The 21815-nt window shown below is 43.0% G+C and overlaps 1 protein-coding gene across 1 annotated transcript in view; it reads left to right on the top strand.

Moving 5' to 3' along the window:
* Nucleotides 1-21815, top strand: part of commd5 (COMM domain containing 5) — a 54202-nt gene that overhangs the window by 12839 nt on the left and 19548 nt on the right. Inside the window, exons 3-5 of the mRNA XM_060927647.1 lie at nt 9151-9179; nt 11180-11230; nt 11402-11497. Coding sequence (XP_060783630.1) covers nt 9151-9179; nt 11180-11230; nt 11402-11497 — 176 coding nt within the window. The remainder of the gene's footprint in view (nt 1-9150; nt 9180-11179; nt 11231-11401; nt 11498-21815) is intronic.

Here is a 21815-nt window from a genome sequence, read left to right as displayed (position 1 = left end):
TGTGAGACTTGGCAAAAAACTGTGGATATAATGGATAAGTCTGTGCATGATCTGCGGACACTTTGAGGTAAGCAAACACAAGAAATTCAGATTTAAAACATGCTAAATTGGCCCCAAGTTGATAACTGTATGAGGAGCAAGCCTCCCAGACTTCTACAATTTAATAATAATAATTTAGGATGGTTTGGGGCTTGCTCTCCCTCCTATTATATAAATAAAGCATAGTTGTTGTGTAGGCATATATCATAAATACATATGTATAATTTGGATAAATTAACCTAAATTATGGATACCTTAATAGTAACAAAAAGTATTAATTTTTCAACTGAAAAGATATATTATTAAAAGATAAATATCAACAAGATTACCTTGGCCATAACTATGTGTAAGTTATTCTTCATAACAGCTGTAATATCACAAACCAAGCCACTAACAACATAATTGTAAGCCTGTAGCCCTTTGTAGGCTTTCAAGTCATCAGCAGTGTAGGCACTGGGTGTAAACAACAAATAGTTTACAATGTCTGGGTAGCAAACAGATGGCAGAATTGGTGTCCGGTCCTCCTTATGTTTCCATTCTCCCTTGCCCCGAGTCTTATCATATGGGTCGAACCCAGCAATCACAGCCAGTTTCTCCACATACCGTGCCCTTTCTGCAGCTGGTAATGTACTCACATAATCAGAATTATCATCCATCGTGTCACTTTACTCTCGCTCGTACTTTGTTTTATATTGTGAGTGCATGTACTTGGTCTTCCAATATGGCGCCTAACAAAATCTCGCGGCGCGGTGACATCATGCGGTAGCCCTCTATAGTGGAGACGCCATTTTGTAGTGCTGTCCATGCTGAAAGAAATCAAATTAAAAGTCTCAAATTTGATTTAATAAAAGACAGCAGCAAAGAAGAAAGTATTCAGCCTTGATTTTAAAAAGAGCTGAAAGCTGCAGGTACTTCCATATCTTGGCAGGCTGAGTGGTATGCTGGGGCACCTCTTGCCAGCAGACCAGGATATCCAGAGGGAACTTGTGCAGTTCAGTGTTGACCTGACCATCCCCAGCTTCAAGGAGGGAGAGAGCATCGTGGAGTGGTGGGGTCATGTCTTCGACAAACCAGACAAGTACCCCTCCCTGGGTGCACTGTTGCCTCTCCATCTTTCATGGACCTAGAGTCGAGTCCTCATTTAGTCTGATGAATGATGTAATTGATCAAAGTGGCAACATGAATGTGGAAACATTTAATGCAATACAGACGGTCAAGTACACGCTGATGTCCAGGGGGAAGACAGCTATGCAGCTCTTTAGAAGGGAGGACGTGAAGTTTGGGGAAGTGGACAGAACATTGTGCAAGAACATTAACTCTGCAGCAGCCACATACAAACACCAGCAGAGGGTGAACAAGGAGGAAAAGCAGCAGCAGCAGAGCAAGTATGGCTCTCAAGCAACTTTCAGTGCTCAGCAGGCCAAGAAACAGACTGCTGAAGGAGAGAAGCGGGCAAGGCTGAAACATGTGGCAACTCGGCGAAAGCGGGCCATGGAGACACTGGTGGTCCAGGCAAATAAAAGGAAAAAATGATCACTATTCCTTGTGTTCCACTTTCTTCATTCTATTATTCGCATTTTTTTCCAGGGCACAATTTCACTATAACTACATGTATTTGTACTGTATGTCCTTGTGCAAATGTCAATACAGTATACTTAGTAAGGAGGCTATAATATTTATTCTGGGGGAGGACCCCCCAAACAAAATAAAACAAGACCAGAGGCCACGTCACCACTCGCGCACCCTTCTCACCTTTTTCACCCCTGACCCGTTTTCATGCCTGAAAAGAACTTCACTGAAAAAAAAAAATTGCATGACGAGCCCATTTTACTTTGAAGAATTATACTAAATATTGGGGATTTGCAAAAAATCAAATACAGATTTTTAATTTTAAATGTATTGATTGAAGGGATCTTCCAGCGGATTTATTCTCAAACATGACACACTCTGCTACACACACACACACTCTTGATCATGTGGGAAAAAAAAAAAGATTTTGCAGTATGAGGTCTTATATGTCTGATCCAGATTCTGTCGGTGACACTTTGCCACAAAAAATGGCACATGTTTGGCTTTTTTTTTTCTGCAGAAATGCAGTCTAGTTCCAGCTTGTGCTTTTCTTTTTAGCATTGTTGTGGCATTTTATATGCTACACAATGAAGCATACTTATTTAAAAACTAATAAATTCTGTGAAATACTTGTAAAGCTACGATGTAAACGGAGAATATAAACAGCAGAGTTGCTCCAAGTGACCGCTACCTGACATCATCGCATACATCACCACTGCAGGAAGCCCATATTTTAAGAAACCTTTGTCACATGCACACTTTAAGCACTATTCTGCCTTTTGAAAAGGATATTGGGTTATATGTAGTTTGGTCTGGTGGATGCTCCCACCTAGTGGACTTAATGTGCAATAGCACTATCGGATGCATGGGTTCCACTTCCTGTTAAATTGTTGAGTCTGACTCCACGACTTGATGACGCCACGCTGTCATGCATTGTTGTTTGTTTTACACACTTGAGCTCTGGACGATTTATGTCTTTTTACAGTAAATGAAGAATGAATGAAAATAAAAAAAATATAAGAAATGTGAAAATCTTTTCAGTGTTAGCTAGCTGCCTACTGCTACAGGAGTTGGAAACGTGGTGGGAGGGCAGCATAAGCACAGTGAGATTCATCCTCTGCATTTAACCCATCTGAAGCAGTGAACACATGCATGCGCTCACACACCCAGAACAGTAGGCAGCCATACTACAGTGCCCCGGGGAGCAGTCAGGGGTTAGGTACCTTGCTCAAGGGCACTTCAGTTCAAGGCCGCCCCATGTTAACCTAACTGCATGTCTTTGAACTGTGGGGGAAACCGGAGCACCCGGAGGAAACCCACACAGACATGGGGAGAACATGCAAACTCCACACAGAAAGGCCCCCGCCAGCAGCTGGGCTCGAACCCAGAACCTTCTTGCTGTGAGGCGACAGTGCTAACCACTACACTACCGTGACACTGTTCTGCAGTTTTACAGAAAATTCATTTTCCTCAAACACTATTTGGTCTCCGAAAATGAAAGTTTTTTTTTTTTTTTTTTTTTTTTTAAATCTGTGACTACTTTTACTGAAAATATATTTGAGAATAAATCTGCTGGAGGATCCCTTTAAGGATGGACCATGATACATGATTTGATCACAATCATTTTTAATGCTGTGGGTTTTTTTTAATTAATGTGTAAATTTACTAAACAGAGCAACCAAAGTAATATACCTATTAATGAAAATACAGCTTTCCAAGGAGCTACAGGACTAGTCAAAAGTTTGGGGACACCTAATTAAAAAAAATATATATATATATAAATTAAATTAACTTCTTGTCTTCAAGTCATGATGGATTATTGTTTTTCTTTACTTAGTTGAGCAGTTCTTGACATATGGATTGCTACAGTTGTGGAATAGGGCTATTTACTCTTTACTGTTTGAGCTCAAACGCATTAAGAAGGCAAGAAATTGCACTAATTAACTTTTGATGAGGCACACCTGTTAATTGAAAAGCATTCCAGGGAACTACCTCATGAAGCTGGTTAAGATGATGCCAATAGTGCGTAAAGTGTCAAGGTAAACGGTGGCTACGCTGAAGAATCTAAAACATGAAATTTTTTTTTTCTGTTCCATATGTTATTTCATAGTTTTGATGTCTTCAGTGCTGATCTACAATGTAGAAAATAGTCAAAATACTGAAAAACCTATGAATGAGTAGGGGTGTCCAAACTTTTGACTGGTACTGTATATCATATCAAAGAAACAGAATAACAGAAACCAAAGTACCTTTCAAACAGATTTTCATGAAGGGCATTTCCCAACAAAATCTAAACAGTTCTTTCTAAAATAAAAACAATCAAGCATAGATCTCTCTCGCGCTCTCTCTCATATATCACTATAGTAACATGGCTGCTCTGACTTCTATCATAGTTTTTAGGGAACATTACAGTAGTGGTTTCCCGTTGCCTTCTACTAGGTTATTATAGAGGTATTCTCTTCTCAACAATTTTCTTTCTCTCTCTCTCTCACACACACACACACACACACACGCGCACACCATGGGCAATTTAGAGTAGCCAATTAACCTAATCACATGTCTTTGAACTGTGGGGGGGAAACCAGAGCACCCGGAGGAAACCCATGCAGATACAGGGAGAACATGCAAACTCCACGCGGAAAGGCCCCCGTCGGCTACTGGGCTCAAACCCAGAATCTTCTTGCTGTGAAGCGACAGTGCTAACCACTACACCACTGTGCTGCCCCAAGCACGGATGGAGTATTTAAAAAAAAAAAAATTCACCTCTACTTATTTTGACGATTTTGGGGCGGCACGGTGGTGTAGTGGTTAGCACTGTTGCACTGTGCTTTGACTAGGCCATTCCAAGACATTTATATGTTTTCCCTTTAAACCACTCCAATGTAGCTTTAGCAGCATGTTTAGGGTCATTGTCCTGCTAGACCGTGAACCTTCATCCCAGTCTCAAACCTCTGGCTGACTTGAACAGGTTTTCCTCCAGAATTGCCCTTTATTTAGTGCCATCCATCTTTCCTTCAGTCCTGACCAGCTTTCCTGTCCCTGCAGATGAAAAACATTTATTATTATTATTATTATTATTATTATCATTATTATTATAACCTTTATTTAACCAGGTTTGTCCCATTTGAGATCGAAGATCTCTTTTACAAAAGGGACCTGGACATCCCCACAGCATGATGATGCCACGACCATGCTTCATTGTAGGAATGGTGTTCTCAGGGTGGCCAAAAAATTCAGTTTTTGTCTCTTTTGACCAGAGAATCATCTTCCATGTGTTTGAGGAATCTGCCACACGCTGTTGGGCAAACTCCCAAACTTTTTTTAAAAAATACAGAAATCATGTGACACTTTGCACACAGGTGGATCTTAATCAACTAATTATGTGACTTAAGTGAATTGGTTGGACCAGCTCTTATTTAGGGGTTTCATACAAAAGGGGGTGGATACTTATGCACACTCCAGATTTCTGTTTTTTCATCCTAATTATTGTTTGTGTCACCAAAAAAAAAATACAATGTGCACCTTTAAAGTGGTAGACATGTTGTGTAAATCAAATGGTGCTAACCCCCCAAAAATCCATTTTAATTCCAGTTTGTAATGCAGCAAAACAGGACAAACACCAAGGGGGATGAATACTTTTGCAAGGCTGTGTGTGTGATTTATATATATATATATATATATATATATATATATATATATATATATATATATATATATAAATAAAAGTGCTGTCAAAAATGGCGCGTTAACTTGACTCAATTTTAACGGCGATAAATTTTTTTTTTATCGCGAGATTAACGCTCTGTGACATGATGTAGGTTTTTCATAAGCTTTTGAAACTGCCAGGAACTTGGAACAGAGACTTTGGTTAGAAAACCGATAGCAGCTAGACTGTAATGCCACGCCTCGCACAGCCAGAGTCCTCTGCCCCCCCAAGAACCAGCGCGGGCAGGACGCGCTAGTAGAGATGGGATTTATGGCTCTTTGATGGGATCCGCATCTTTGTGATCCGTTCTTTGAAAAGAGCCGTTCAAAAGACTGGCTAATTTGGCTCTTTTTAAATATTTATTCAGTTTTAAGAAGATAGCATCTAAAGAAGCCAGATCCCTCTGAACTGTAAACTCAATGCTATCCCAGAAATCCTTCCTGTAATATGCAAATTTGGCCGCCTCTGATTGGACAGCGCGACGCATCAACAGGCATAAAGTGTAAAAGTACAAAATGTGTTAAGTGAGCTGAAACAGTAAAGATCAGATTCAATGCAATATTTATCAACGAACAACTTAAACTTAATATAAAGTACACTATTATATTATAATCAAGCATGTCAAGCCTACCATCACTGTGTAACCTATCTTTCTTTAGTTGTAGACTAACTCAAACAGTAGATCATTTCACTCATGGTTCTCTTGCTAGCCCTGCGCCGGTGCTCGGCTTAGGTTTCACTTTGCGGTGGCTGTGTCAAGACGTGTTATGCTTTGCTATAAAAAAAAAACATTGGTACAAAGCAAGCCCGTTCACTTTTTTATGCTGATAAGAGAATTACAATGTTTTTTAATGTGACAAAAATGTGCGATTAAATTGCGATTAATCGCGAGTTAACTATGACTGTCGCTACATTAATCGCGATTAAATATTTTAATCGCTTGACAGCACTAATATATATATATATATATATATATATATATATATATATATATTAGTGCTGTCAAAAATGTCGCGTTATCGCGTTAACTTGATTCAATTTTAACGGCGATAATTTTTTTTATCGCGAGATTAACGCTCTGTGACATGATGTAGGTTTTTCATAAGCTTTTGAAACTGCCAGGAACTTGGAACAGAGACTTTGCTTAGAAAAACGATAGCAGCTAGACTGTAATACCACGCCCCGCACAGCCAGAGTCCTCTGCCCTCCCCCCAAAGAACCAGCGCGGGCATGGCGCGCTAGCCCCGTGCCTCAGGACGAAGAGCCACGGTGCTCGGCTTAGGTTTCGTTTTCCCATCGGTGGCTCCAGCCCGACTTTGCAGTGACTGTGACAAGACGTGTTATGCTCTGCAATAAAAAAAAACATTGGTACAAAGCAAGCCCATTCACTTTTTTTATGCTGATAAGACAATTACAATGGTTTTTCATGTGACAAAAATGTGCGATTAAATTGCGATTAATCGCGAGTTAACTATGACAGTCGCGACATTAATCACGATTAAATATTTTAATCGCTTGACAGCACATATATATATATGAGTGATTCCATGCTTATGGGTACTGAAATGGGGACACAAACTTATTCACCTAAAACCATTTCTTTTTTTACCATCAGGTCATAAAACATGTAATCTTTAATGAATGATATGTTAAAAGATAACTTTAATTTTCTGAGATGTAATAAAAGCATATTTATATGCCAAAGTCAAGCCTATGAGTTCCAAAATGATGTCTGTTACATTACTTCTGTTACGATTGTCCATCTCGCGTCTGTTACAAATTAATTACAATCTAGCTATATACCATGTTAATCTTATTGAAAGAATGTGTATGTTTATTCTACTACACATGTTTATTAATTATATTTGCTAAAACATCACCTTCCTATGTTTCAAAGTAATTCTACATTGTTAAAATTGAGAATATATATGTCCACAACATGCCCTGTGATGACCTGGCGACTTGTCCAGGGTGTACCCCGCCTTTCGCCCGTAGTCAGCTGGGATAGGCTCCAGCTTGCCTGCGACCCTGTAGAAGGATAAAGCGGCTAGAGATGATGAGATGAGATGTCCACAACACTTCTGTCACGTTCTGACTTTGGCATATAAATATGTTTTTATTACATCTCAGAAAATTAAAGTTATCTTTTAACATATCGTTCATTAAAGATTACATGTTTTGTTACCTGATGGTAAAAAAAAGAAATGGTTTTAGGTGAATTTTTAAAAATAAGTTCATGTCCCCATTTCAGTACCCATAAGCGTGGAATCACTCTCATATATATTAATATTGTGTGTGTGTGTGTGTGTGTGTGTGTTATATATGTGCTGCCTCATCAGTTTTAGATCAACACTGCTATGAATTTGCTATGATTTATGGATGGTGTGATATGTTGAGCAGTAGTGTACTAAGGGCCCCTTCAGTTTCATTAACCCACCCACCCCCCTGACCAAGTTCACACAGGCCAAATGAAACTCGATGGCCTGTGGGACTTGTTTTTGACTCGTGATTGCTATAGACCCTTTTCACTCACGTGACCTTCGTAAACGCGACCGCCATTTTGGACATGAAGAAATAACGGTTTATGGCACAGACCCTTTCGGTTCTCGCTCATCTAGCTGCTACAATGACTGCTTAGACTGCAACAATAATACCTAACACACATTTAAGTATCCGTCGTAAAGACGTGAAACTCATCGAGTGACGAGTGTGTTCATTGATAAGCTAACACAATCTAAAAGTAGACATACCATCACACTGCCCTGGCGCTGTGTACAGTTTACCTTTATGGTTTGTGCACTCACTATTTGCCATTACTTTCTCCAACCCAGTGTTCGAACTATGCCGATATTTTCGGGGGGGTCCCTTTTTTTTTCCCTTGGGGGGGTGCTTGCGCTTGTCTCAGAGCGCGGCTCTCCAAACATATGAGAAGCCTATCTTGCGCACATCACGCAGACTCCACACCTCCACACACGCATCGCGTCTGAAGTCATAACTCATCAGGGGAAATGGTGTCCGCATTGGCATGTTCAAAAAACAACCTCGCGTCAACAATGATACCACACGCAAGAAAAAAAAACCAGTCAGGCTACTCAACACATCTGATCCACAGCAGCACCAAAGCATCACTGGAAATCATGTCAACAACCAATCTTCCATTTCAACACGCGTCAACAAACAAATGGCACCACAAACATGAACGAATCGGTCAGGCTACCAATTCCAAACCCACAGCAGACGAATAATTAAATGCATCTTACCTTAAAGCAGAATCGACCACAAAGGAAGTCTGTTGGCACACTTCCTTTCTACTAGTTTGTGTCCCCAACCTGGCAGCAGCAGTCGTTGTCATATTGGTTTATTTTATCTTTGATGTAAACACAACACTTCGGATATGCAAATGCTTCCTGTTACACACGATTGTTATGTCAATAAACATTTTGCCAATATTTTAGAGACCATCCATCTTCTCCGTCGGTCAGCATCTGTCGGGATCCAATAAAATGATAAATCTTGCCTTGTGTGTTGATGGTTACTACATCCAGGTGCACAATATAATGGCATGATGGAAGTCTTGCTGAAAGTAAAAACTTTCTTTGATGGCTATATTCCTTTCAATGCTTCGCCGTCGTTCCTTGTTGTTGGCTGTGGTAGACTACTGGTAGTTCATGTCCAAAACGGCGGCCGTGTTTGTCGTGACGTCACGTGGGAAGGGTCTATAGGTTCATTAACACACCTTTTGAGAGAACCAAGGACTAAAAATGGCAGCATTTTATTCTGTCAACGATGCCTACAATAAAGCACATTGAATTAACTACTGCCTTTCTTTTCTTCAGAGTTTTGAAGAAGACCTTCGTGAGCTCAGGTAAGAGGTTCTGGGTACAGGCAGGTGACAAAGGAATAATAAAGGGTCTTGATGAGGAAACTGCTTATTAAGAGCCAGCAGAACAGCTTCAATATGCTTTGGCATACATTCTGCAAGTATCTGTAACTGTGCAGGAGCAATAGAACAACATTCTTCCAAAATATTTTCCCTCAGGTGGTGTTTTGATAATGGTGGTGGAAATGCTATCAAACACGATACTCTGAATTCTCCTATAGGTGGTCAGTTGGATTACCTTTAAGATATAGCTAGTTACCTCCTGTAGAACATTTTGAACTGCACAAGCAAAGATGATTCAAAATGGTTAATTCTGAATTTTATTTTTTAAGGCTAGTTTTGAGAACTACATTTTAGTACTTGTTGGAAACCTCAATGCATATTACAACCAAGTAAAATGTTGTTCAGGCTAGCCTTTCTATTTATTTGTCTTTCCTGTAGATCTAAATTCAGATGTCACTTTAGCCACTGATCCAAAGGAAACACAAGCTCCTGACATCCATGCCATAACAATTAACCACTATTTAATGACCACTCATTTACACTGAAACTGCGCTATTGCAAACTCCTTGGGGGATGTCCAAATAGTGCATTATACCAAAATGTTCATAATACTGAAATGGACCCACTTGTCACACCAAACATTCACTCTGATGTAAAATAAGACCAACTGTGTGTAATTTGTTTGTGCTTAATTCACTTATTTCCTTTACTTCATAACTATGTAAGTCACTTTTCAGTAAAGGAAATAAGTCACACTCGTCATCATTTGCTTGCCACATTATCTTTTCTTTTCAGCCCATCATGTTGATTGCAGTTATGGATGAAGTCTCAGAGCTTTTTTTTTTTTTTCTCTCCCCTTGAAAAGTTGAAATTGAATTTTTCGGGATACACTATTCTTTAGACAAATTCGTTGCTTTCTCGCCACGCTTTAGACGGTCCAGGATATGAAGTTTGTCTTGGACAGAGAGTATCTTACATTTATGAGTGTCATGTAATAGAGGAAGATGATGGATGTAATTGCAGGAAGAGTGTTGATTTAAAAAATGGGCAGGCAAACAGTTAAAAAAATGTAAGACAAAGGCAGGGTCGTGGAATGGACAATGTTTGAGCAAGGCACACACAGAATATCAGAGGTAATCACACAGGCAAAGTCCAGAATAAAAAAGCAAGTCAAATCCAGTAAAGTAATACACAGAACAAAGGTTTGGCAACATGAGACACTAGGTACAGCACGTACACTTCGCAAAGTCTGTGTGTTTAGGTAGTCCTTATAAGCGTGCATGCTGTGATTGCACTCTAATCTGGAACAGATGCATGGTAATTGGTCCTAATGAATTGGTAAACTAGAATGAACATGTGTTTTTGATAGACTACAAAGCACTGAGATGATTTTGCTTGAGCTAAATGCTGTAACCATAATCCAAATAATCAGTTATCAAATTTGATAGTATTATCCATATATAAAAGGGCACTAATCCATGCAAATTTATTTGAAGTTGATCAAATCAGTCTTCATTAGTCAGTCTTTTATATGTAAATTTACACAACCTTGAGAGCATGTGTAGGATGCAAACATTTTGATATTTTGTACTCAATTTTGAATTGAATTTTTTTTTTCATTAATTTATTGTAAAAGTCTATAACATGAGACACACCTTGCATGAAGGAAATGTTAGACTGAGAAAGACGTATGCTAACCACTTCCCTGTATCTTGATCATGAATGTCGTAATGTTCCTGTTTATGTTGCATCACGTTTCTGATTGGATGATGACCGTAAAATTTCACTCTGAAATTCTATACCACACTTGTTATAAACTAAGTATGGGTAAGAAATGACTTGACACCATAACTTGTAATCAGACTTGGGTTTAACTGGCTGCAGAACATTTTCAGTACCCCTTGCAGTTAGAATGGGTGAAATTCAAGTTATGTTTAGTAGCTGGAATGATGAGACTAAACATTACTTTTTGTCAAACACAGGATTTTTGAGGAGTTCATTGCAGACCTGTCCCGCATTGTCTTTGGAAATGGGTATGAAGCAAAGCTAAAGAATAAATATCTGATTTTCATGACTTGTGCTATACACATTTGAATTCTTTTTTAGAAAAACCAAGTGGTCACTTGGTTAATTTTCTTTTGTTGCCAACAAATATATTTTTAAACATAAGAGACAGACAAGTGCTGTTGTGATTTCTCTTTCAGGCGACCAGCACTTGATGCTTCTGTTACACAGTACAGCCCGAGATTACCTGACTTAGAAAAATTCAGATGGAGAGTGGATGTTGCAATTTCAACAAGGTACAGTAATCAGATGCATAATAGGTCTAAAGTGATGTGGAATAGTGTAGAAGAGTGCTCTAACTAGTGTTTGGAAAATACACCACTTGTATTTTTCATACAGACTACATCTCATATATACATACAGTACTCTGCAAAAGTATGAGATCCTTTTTTTCCAACAAACTGTTAGTTCTATTTTATGACTTTTACATTATCAAGACAGTACAGAAACATTTGAGTTCCAAATGTTCGTTCTCCAGCACAAAATTAAATGTTAGAGAATCAATGATGTTTCTGTCTGAGCAGCATATGAGACTGCTTTTCAGATTAAAAAAGAAAACATGAGGCTACTGGGTTTTGCTGCAAAATTAAGAAGTGTAGGTACAGCCACTGTCCCGTCTAGAACTACAAATCCCATCAACTAACTTCCGCGATGACCTACGTCACGCCTAGGCGGGATTACCTATGTCACATCCCCCCCGACTCCATAAGTGACTAAGCCACACTACGTTCTTCCTCTTTGGCGCTGTGGACTCCGTGTCGTACAGACATAGAGACACCCTCTCATCAGAACATCCGAGATCAAGACGTCTGCCTTGCAAGAAAAAGAAGACTCGGCGCGCTTTCGTATATACCACTGGCCATGGTAAAACTACCTAAGTTGCGCCGTCTCGCTCATATTGAGTTACAACCGGTTTTATTTGTTTATTATGAGTAACATTACGACTGCCGCCCAAGCAGTTAATTAAAAGTTAGAAGCGACCGGATTCCTTCTGACTTAATCGCTGTGCACATTATTGATCAGAGACTCTTCCTCACGACCGACGAAATGTCGGATCAGGAATTCTCTGATTTTTACAGAAGCCTCCACGAGCTCTGTGAAACTCCGCGGAACTTCGGGACATCTCTGCACATCCCGCATAGAGATATCGATTACTGGAAGTAAGGCTGGCATTTGGGCAAATTAGTCTTAGGAATTAGCTTTATGAAGTAGTGTGAATTTAAACTCAGAAACTGTTTAATTGTGCATACTGATCTTTGTGTTCTACATTTCTCTCTCTCCGTTGTTTCAAAAAGATAAGTTGTGCATGCTCTCCTCTATCCTCACTAACATCCTTTAACTTCATTATTACACATTTTGACCTCATCAAGATTTCAGTGAATTTGATAATGTTATAAGGAGTGGGTGAGCTACCACGACAAATTCCTTTGTCTCAAGAGACCATGAGGTGATTCTCACCTCCCCCAACACACACACACACCCACCCTCGCTATACCTCTCATATACACACACGCGCGCGCACACACACACACACACACACACACACACACACACACACACCCTCGCTCCCCCTCTCAAACACGCACACAGACACACACGCACACACCCATAGTACTACCTCACCATTTATGCTTGTGTATATATATCGTTGATGACCATATTGAATGTATTTCAACTGCTATTACCCATTTAGTATCATTGTTATAATAAATTCAATTATTCTGTTAAACTGTGTTTGTCCGTTGTTTGCTACTGTATTCTTGAAGTCACACAATCTCAAAGAACTCCAAAATTGCCTTCACCCAAGTGTATACGAGTGCTATTGGCTGTAGTGTCTAGGTAATACGGTAAGTAATACATTATTGCTGCATCAGTAGTGATCATAATAATTTGGAATACTATACCATAATTTAGCTGTTTGGTAATTTATTATTAAACACCAAAATTAATGGTATTATTAATGAGACTGATTTAATGAGACTGATCACTTAAGACCAATAGCGCCCACAGAAGCAAGTGCAACAGTCCAAGGGAGTCCAACCTCTCTCCAGGAAATTGGTTCCAGAGCCCAAGCTATACGTTGAGGTGAGCCCAACTATATCTAGTCGGTACCGCTCAACCTCATGCACACGTTCAGGCTCCTTTCCCACCAGAGAGGTGACATTCCATGTCCCAAAAGCCAGTTTTGTCAGCCGGGGATCAGTACGCCAGGGCCTCCGCCTTTGGCTGCCACCTGATCCACAGTGTACTGGACCCTTACGGCACCTCCTGTGGGTGGTGGGTCCACAGGAGAGTGGTTCCATGTTGCTCATTCAGGCTGGGCCCAGCCGGGCCCCACGGATATAGGCCCGGCCACAGAGCGTTCGCCGACGAGCCCCTCCCCCAGGCCTGGCTCCAGGGTGGGACCCCGGTATCCCTGGTCTGGGCGAGGGTACTCTGATACCTGCTTTTTCTTTCATAAGGGTCCTTTTTGAACCGCTCTTCGTCTGACTTCTCATCTAGGACCTGTTTGCCTTGGGAGACCCTACCAGGGGCAGTTGTCCTGACAACATAGCTCCTAGAATCCCTGAGGCACTCAAACCCCTCCACCATGTTAAGGTGGGGATTCAAGGAGGGGTTCTCCCCAGTGAATGAGAGGGTCGTTTCCCTGTGCCTTCAGGTCGGGGAACGGTTGCTGACCATCATTTGCGCTTATGTGCCAAATGGTAGTTCGGAGTACCCGGCCTTCTTGGAGTCCTTGAGTGGGGTGCTAGACAGTGCACCACGAGGGGACTCCATTGTTTTACTGGGGGACTTCAATGCTCACATGGGCAATGACTGTGAGACCTGGAGGGGTGTGATTGGGAGGAACGGCCTGCCTGATCTGACCCTGAGTGGTGTTCAGTTGTTGGACTTTTGTGCCATGCGTGGTTTGGCTATAACGAACACCATGTTCAAGCATAAGGGTGTCCATAAGTGCACGTGGCATGAGGACACCCTAGGCCGCAGATCGATGATTGATTGACTTTGTAGTTGTTTCATCTGATCTATGACTATGTCTTGGATACTCAGGTGAAGAGAGGAGCAGAGCTGTCAACTGATCACTACCTGGTGGCGGGCTGGATCAGATGGTTGGGGAGGAGGCCAGACAGGCCGGCAGGCCCAAACGAGTAGTGAGGGTATGCTGGGAACGTCTGGCGGAGGCTCCTGTCCGTCGGGTCTTCAACTGCCACATCTGGCAGAGCTTCAACTGCATACTGGGGAAGGATGGGGACATTGAGTCCGAGTGGACCATGTTCCACACCTCCATTGTTGAGGTGGCTGTGCAGAGTTGTAGCTGCAAGGTTGTTGGTGCCTGTTGTGGCGGTAATCCCTGAACCTGCTGGTGGACACCTGTGGTGAGGGGAGCAGTCAAGCTGAAGGAGTCTTATCGGGCTTGGTTAGCCTGTGGGTCTCCAGAGGCAGCTGACTGATATCGACGGGCCAAGCAGAATGCGGCTCTGGCAGTCACTGAAGCAAAAACTCGGGTATGGGAGAAGTTTGGAGAGGCCATGGAAAGTGACTTTCCGTCGGCCTCGAAGAGATTCTTGCAAACCGTCCGGCGGCTTAGGAAAGGAAAATGGTGCTCTCTGTCTACTGTTTACAGCGAGGTTGGAGTGCTGTTGACCTCAACTAGGGACATCATCCAATAGTGGAAGGAATACTTTGAGGATCTCCTCAATCCCACCTTCATGTTGTCCGAGGAGGACACGGAGTCTGAGGGTGCTTGGGAGGACTCTCCTATCACAGGGGCTGAGGTAGCCGAGGTGGTTAAAAAGCTCCTCGGTGGCCGGGCTCCGGGGGTGGATGAGATTCGTCCTGAGTTCCTGAAGGTAGTGGATGTTGTTGGGCTGTCTTGGCTGACACACCTCTTCAACATTGCGTGAAGGTCGGGGACAGTGCCTCTGGATTGGCAGACTGGGGTGGTGGTGGTCCCCCTTTTTAAAAAGGGGGACTGGAGAGTGTGTTCCAACTATAGGGGGATCACACTTCTCAGCCTCCCTGGGAAAGCCTATGCTGGGGTGCTGGAGAGGCAAGTCCAGTCAATAGTCGAACCTCGGATTCAAGAGGAACAATGCAGTTTTTGTCCTGGTCCTGGAACACTGGACCAGCTCTTTACCCTTGCAAAGGACTGGAGGGTGCATGGGAGTTTTGCCCAATCGGTCTACGTGTGTTTTGTGGACCTGGAGAAGGCTTACGACCATGTCCCTCGTGGTGCCCTGTGGGGGGTGCTTCGGGAGTATGGGGTTCAGGCCCACTACTGTAGGCCATTCGGTCCCTGTATGACCTGGAGCAGGAGTTTGGTTCGCATTGCCGGCAGTAAGTCGGACTCGTTCCCGGTGCATGTTGGACTCCGCCAAGGCTGTCCTTTGTCACCAGTTCTGTTCTTAACTTTTATGGACAGAATTTCTAGGCACAGCCAAGGGGCGGAGGGTGTCTGGTTTGGTTTGGTGGCATCAGGATCATGTCTCTGCTTTTTGCGGATGATGTGGTCCTGTTGGTTTCATCAATCTGTGACTTACAGCATGCGCTGGGACAGTTTGCAGCTGAGTGCGAAGCGGCTGGGATGAGGATCAGCACCTCCAAGTCTGTGGCCGTGGTGCTCAGCCGGAAACAGGTGGAGTGCCTACTCCAGGTCGGGGGGAGTTGATACCTAAAGTGGAGGAGTTTAAGTATCTTGGGGTTTTGTTCACGAGTGAGGGTAAGGGGGAGCGGGAGTTGGACAGAAGGATCGGGAGAGTGTCAGCAGTGATGCGGACGCTAAACCGGTCTGTTGTGGTAAAGAGAGAGCTGAGCCAAAAGGCAAAGCTCTCAATTTACTGGTCCATCTACGTTCCCACTCTCACCTATGGTCACCTATGGGTAGTGACCGAAAGAATGAGATCGCGGATACAAGCGGTAGAAATGCGTTTTCTCCGCAGGGTGGCTGGGCTCTCCCTTAGAGACGGTGAGAAGCTTGGTTATTCGGTAGAGACTCTGAGTAGAACCGCTGCTTCTCCACATTGAAAGGAGTCAGTTGAGGTGGTTTGGGCACCTTGTTAGGATGCTCCCTGGACACCTCCCAAGGGAGGTTTTCTGGGCATGCCCCACCGGGAGGAGACCCCAGGGCAGACCCAGAACCCGCTGGAGAGATTATATCTCTCGGCTGGCCTGGGAACGCCTCGGTATTTCCCCGGAAGAGCTGGCCAGGGAGAGGGAAGTCTGGGCTGCTCTGCTTAGGCTGCTACCCCCGCGACCCAGATCTGGATAAGCGGTAGAAGATGGATGGAAGTGTAAACAGTGTCCAGAAGAAGTGTGTCTGGTTCTGCAAGATGTTCAGTAAAACCTACAGCTCATTTCCTTATAAAACTGCGCTAATAGAGATCTTGCAGTCACGTGACCGGAAAGTACACAACTGCCATCTTGTCAGTCAAAAACACAGCTGAATACTGCTGCACTCGTGTACAGAATGGATCAATTTCAACCGACGGACTACACGGCTCATTTTTCGAATGAACAGATAATTAGATATATGTCTAAAATAAACGCTCTACAGATTTGTGACCCTTATGGCTTTCCGTACGGAGTTTTCACGACCGGATTTTGAACTGCCAGCGGAATACCCAGACGTGTATAATTACCTCATTAACTTTCCCTCGCTGTTCAGTGGTGAAGCACTGCGTGCCTATAAATCTCTGGACAGTTATCTTTACAGAAATTCAGGATTTGTTAGCAACTCAGATGTGGCATCTTGTAAACAAGAATCCTCATTGGACAGGTAAGTCACTTAAGTATTGAGTATAGCACTGACCAGCCGATTATAGAATAGAATAAGGTAATTCTAGCTGTAATTCCAAATCGTCCGTCTTGTTTACATGGATCTGACATTGGAGAGGTAGAGGCTTGGCAGTGGAGGCTTGAGTGGCTGTTTTCTGAGCTTAGTCAACAGGCCGGCTCTGCCTGTAGCCTCGCTTTTGCTTCCGCTCCCGGCACCGCCTCCTTCGCTTTGCTTCCGATAACAATCCACGGAGACCCTGCTGGTCTCGCTATCTCGTCCGGAATTTTTTTTTTTCTTCTCTCGTCCAGAATGTTGTGCATGCGATGGAAATCGCTACAAACCGTCATTTTCTGCTGGAAACCTATGTCCAGTAAGTCCATACGGTTGTAGTGGATATTGAAGTCCGGTACAGACGAACAACACGCAAAAATACACACAAAAAACATAAACGTGCACAGGTAGGGAGAGCTTGTAGCCGCAGCCGTTGTAGTAGAATTGTATATAGTAGGTTTTTTCAGAAGAAAAGGTAGAAGTAGAAGTAGAAGGCGGAATATGGCGTTTGACCGACAAGATGGCGTCTGTCACAATCTGGATCGGCTGTGACGTCACATGCAAGTGCTCCATTATACCTGAGACTACAATTAAAAGGGTACAAAGAGACCATCGATGGATAGATAAATTTTATTTCAACAAGGTGGACCATTCAGCACAGCTGGTATCCATAGGTGCCCTGCAAAGGGTAGTCTCACACCAAATATTGACTTAGTTTCATTTATTATGGCTTACTGCTGTTTTATAATTTTTTTTTTTTAAATAAATGTTAACATCTCCTCATTTAATTATTTTTGAGTCGTTTTTGGTCTACAGGTTTTTTATTTAATTTTTTTAAACATGTGCCTAAGACTGGTGGTGTAGTGGTTAGCGCTGTCGTCTCACAGCAAGAAGGTCCAGGTTCGAGTCCCGTGGCCGGCGAGGACCTGTCTGTGCAGAGTTTGCATGTTCTCCCCGTGTCCGCGTGGGTTTCCTCTGGGTGCTCCGGTTTCCCCCACAGTCCAAAGACATGCAGGTTAGGTTAACTGGTGACTCTAAATTGACCGTGGGTGTGAATGTGAGTGTGAATGGTTGTCTGTGTCAGCCCTGTGATGACCTGGCGACTTGTCCAGGGTGTACCCTGACTTTCGCCCGTAGTCAGCTGGGATAGGCTCCAGCTTGCCTGTGACCCTGTAGAACAGGATAAAGTGGCTAGAGATAATGAGATGAGATGTGCCTAAGACTTTTGCAACTCCTTTTTTTTTGTGTGTGTGTCTTCATATAAAATTAAGAGACCACTTCAATTTTTTCTTAAATCGGCCTCTTTATGTCTTATCTCATCTCTAGCCGCTTTATCCTGTTCTACAGGGTCGCAGGCAAGCTGGAGCCTGTCCCAGCTGACTACGGGCGAAAGGCGGGGTACACCCTGGACAAGTCGCCAGGTCATCACAGGGCTGACACATAGACAGCCATTCACACTCACTTTCACACCTACGGTCAATTTAGTCACCAGTTAACCTAACCTGCATGTCTTTGGACTGTGGGGGAAACCGGAGCACCCGGAGGAAACCCACGCGGACACGGGGAGAACATGCAAACTCTGCACAGAAAGGCCCTCGCTGGCCACGGGGCTCGAACCCGGACCTTCTTGCTGTGAGGCGACAGCGCTAACCACTACACCACCATGCCGCCGGCATCTTTATGTATGGGAGCTAATCCAGGACCCATCCACTACTAACTGTTTTATTAGCAAACCCAGCCAATCTGTCCCCAGAATAAGTGGATGGGTGAGGCTCGGGCTAACCACCGCCTCCACACTATGCTTTTCACCCCGGAAATGAACAGTGACCAGCATTAGCAGATAATTGTGGACATCCCCTTGTACACACCTCACCTTCACCAATCGTGCATTTCCCAGCGCCCCACATTGAATCAGGCTTTGATGCATGGAGGTCTGATTACAACCAGAATCCACCAAACCTGACGTATACCCCCTTCAATACTCGCACTCAGTACATTCCTGCTTAATCAGGAGAAGCCTGTGGTGTGTCAGGAATGTGAATCAGAATCCCCACCTCATTGTGAAAGTGTTGATTCTGGGAAATCCCAGCCTTCCTGACATGCCGACAGACCTGCCCGGACTTTCTCCTTATTTTGGTGTGAAGGGACGGGTCCACCTGTAGATGGGGGTTAGCGGCAGCATAGATACAGAAGGGGAGGGGCCTAAAGAGACACCAGGAAAGACATGAGTGTAGGGAGCGGGTTTCTGGGGACTGGGAGGGGGGAGGGGGAGAGGATCTGTGGGAGCGCCTGCTCCTGGAAATGCCATCAGGTGGTCTGGACCAAGCTCTAGATCACCTGGTTGACTGGACCAAGCTCTGGATCACCTGCTGGTCCTCTGCCTGGGCCTCAAGCAGAGCCTAGAAGCGCTGCTTGACGGACAGCATGACAAGTTCTTGATGCTGGCATTGGAAGTCGTTGGCGAGTGTTTTGGAGGAACTCTTTGACTAGTTCGGACTCCGTGACACTGTTTTGTTCCTCCGTCCTGGGTTTCAGCACTAGTGTAACATTTCTTTACGGAGGGCAATAAGGAACTTTTGAGACAGGTGCAACAGTTCTAGGTGCTCTTTATTTATCTCTTTCACTTTTCAGTGACCACGAACACCACCACATAGGAGAATGCAGCGCTCTCTCTCTCTCTCTCTCTCTCTCTCTCTCTCTCTCGTGTTACTTGCCATCTGGAAGGCACACAGAGACGCATGTTAATAGACAGCCAGCAGTTTGACACAGGTGTAACTCCTCACATATTACCTGCTGGTACACCCTGACTCCTCACCGTTCACACCCTCGCTGCTACATTATAGAAACCATTCCTGTGGCCATCACTATCCTTTTGCAATAGGACCAGTTTGAATGGCAAAAATGGTGCTAGTAGTACCTTAAATTTAATTGGAATACAAAAATATCTATTCATCATGCCAAAAAGAGTTAAAAAGAAAAGTTTTAAGTAAGGAAAAGAAGGGTTCAATTCTGGCTTAACTGGCAGAGGCATACAGTGAGTGTCAGGTTGCTTCCATCCTCAGAATTTCAAAGATGGCAGTTCATGAGGACAAAGTCAAGCAGCAGACCTTGTGGACAACAAAGTTACAGGCTGCCAGAGGCCGAAAATGATTCTCCACTGACCAAGATGATCGTCATCTCTTTCGAATGTCACTCAACTGTACAATGACCTCAAGTGACCTATAAAAAGAGTGGCAAGTGGCAGCTGGGATTAAGTGCATGGCAAGGACTTTGAAACAGGGTTGAAGTCATGCAAAGCTAGAAAAAAAAAGCTGTTCATTAATGAGAAGCAAAGAAGAGCCAGGCTGAGGTTTGCTAAAGACCACAAGGATTTGACTGTACAGGACTGGATTAAGGTCATCTCTGAGTCCAATTTTCAGCTTTTTCCCCATCACCTGGTCGTCTAATGGTTAGATGGAGACCTGGAGAGGCCTACAAGCCGCAGTGTGTTGCCTCCATTGTGAAATTTTATGGAGGATCAGTGATGGGGGTGTTTCAGCAAGGCTGGAATGGGACAGATTTTTAAGGACACATTAATCAAGCCATGTACAAGGTTATCCTGGAAGAAAACTTGCTTCCTTCTGCTCTGACAATGTTCTCCAACTCTGAGGATTGGGTTTTTGGGGTGTTGTGTGGGTGCCCCCCCCCCCCAATGCTCTAAGTGACGATATTTTTATATGGAATTTGGGGGAAATATCAGTAGTTTCTGGAATAAAACCAAAATATTCATGTTCCTCTCACACATCTAAAAAACAGAAAAACCTAAAACTTGAGAAACCGATAATTTTGCAGTGGTCTCTTAATTTTGTTTTTGTGTGTGTAATGTTTGTTTTTTATAAGTTTTTATTTTTTAAATATAGTATTAGTGTATACAGTGGTAGTTGAAAGTTTGTGAACTCTTTTTTTAGAATTTTCTATATTTCTGCATAAATATGACCTAAAACATCAGATTCCTCCAAGCCAGTATGCAGGACTGATCAACAGTTAGCGGAAATGTTTAGTTGCAGTTATTGCTGCACAAGGGGGTCACGCCAAATACTAAAAGCAAAGGTTCACATACTTTTGCCACTCTCAAATATGTACTATTGGATCATTTTCCTCAATAAATAAATGACCAAGTATAATAGTTTTGTCTCATTTGTTTAACTGGCTTCTCTTTATCTACTTTTAGGACTTGTGTGAAAATCTGTTGTTTTAGGTCATATTTATGCAGAAATATAGAAAATTCTAAAGGGTTCACAAACTTTCAAGCACCACTGTACCATGCAACTCAACCAATGATTACTGCCTTGTTTAAATTTTTACTAATTTACTAACCAATTAATTACTTAGTGTTTTACTATTTAGTAGAAGATACGTGTGTATGAGTGTTTTTTTTTTCATATATAACACTTTTTTTTTTTTTAACCTTTATTTTCACTTGAAGTATTTCATTCATCTCATTATCTCTAGCCGCTTTATCCTGTCCTACAGGGTCGCAGGCAAGCTGGAGCCTATCCCAGCTGACTACGGGCGAAAGGCGGGGTACACCCTGGACAAGTCGCCAGGTCATCACAGAGCTGACACATAGACACAGACAACCATTCACACTCACATTCACACCTACGGTCAATTTAGAGTCACCAGTTAACCTAACCTGCATGTCTTTGGACTGTGGGGGAAACCGGAGCACCCGGAGGAAACCCACG

This window comes from Neoarius graeffei, chromosome 8 (assembly GCF_027579695.1).
Source record: "Neoarius graeffei isolate fNeoGra1 chromosome 8, fNeoGra1.pri, whole genome shotgun sequence".
Classification (NCBI taxonomy): domain Eukaryota; kingdom Metazoa; phylum Chordata; class Actinopteri; order Siluriformes; family Ariidae; genus Neoarius; species Neoarius graeffei.
This window is presented reverse-complemented; position numbering and strand designations above follow the sequence as displayed.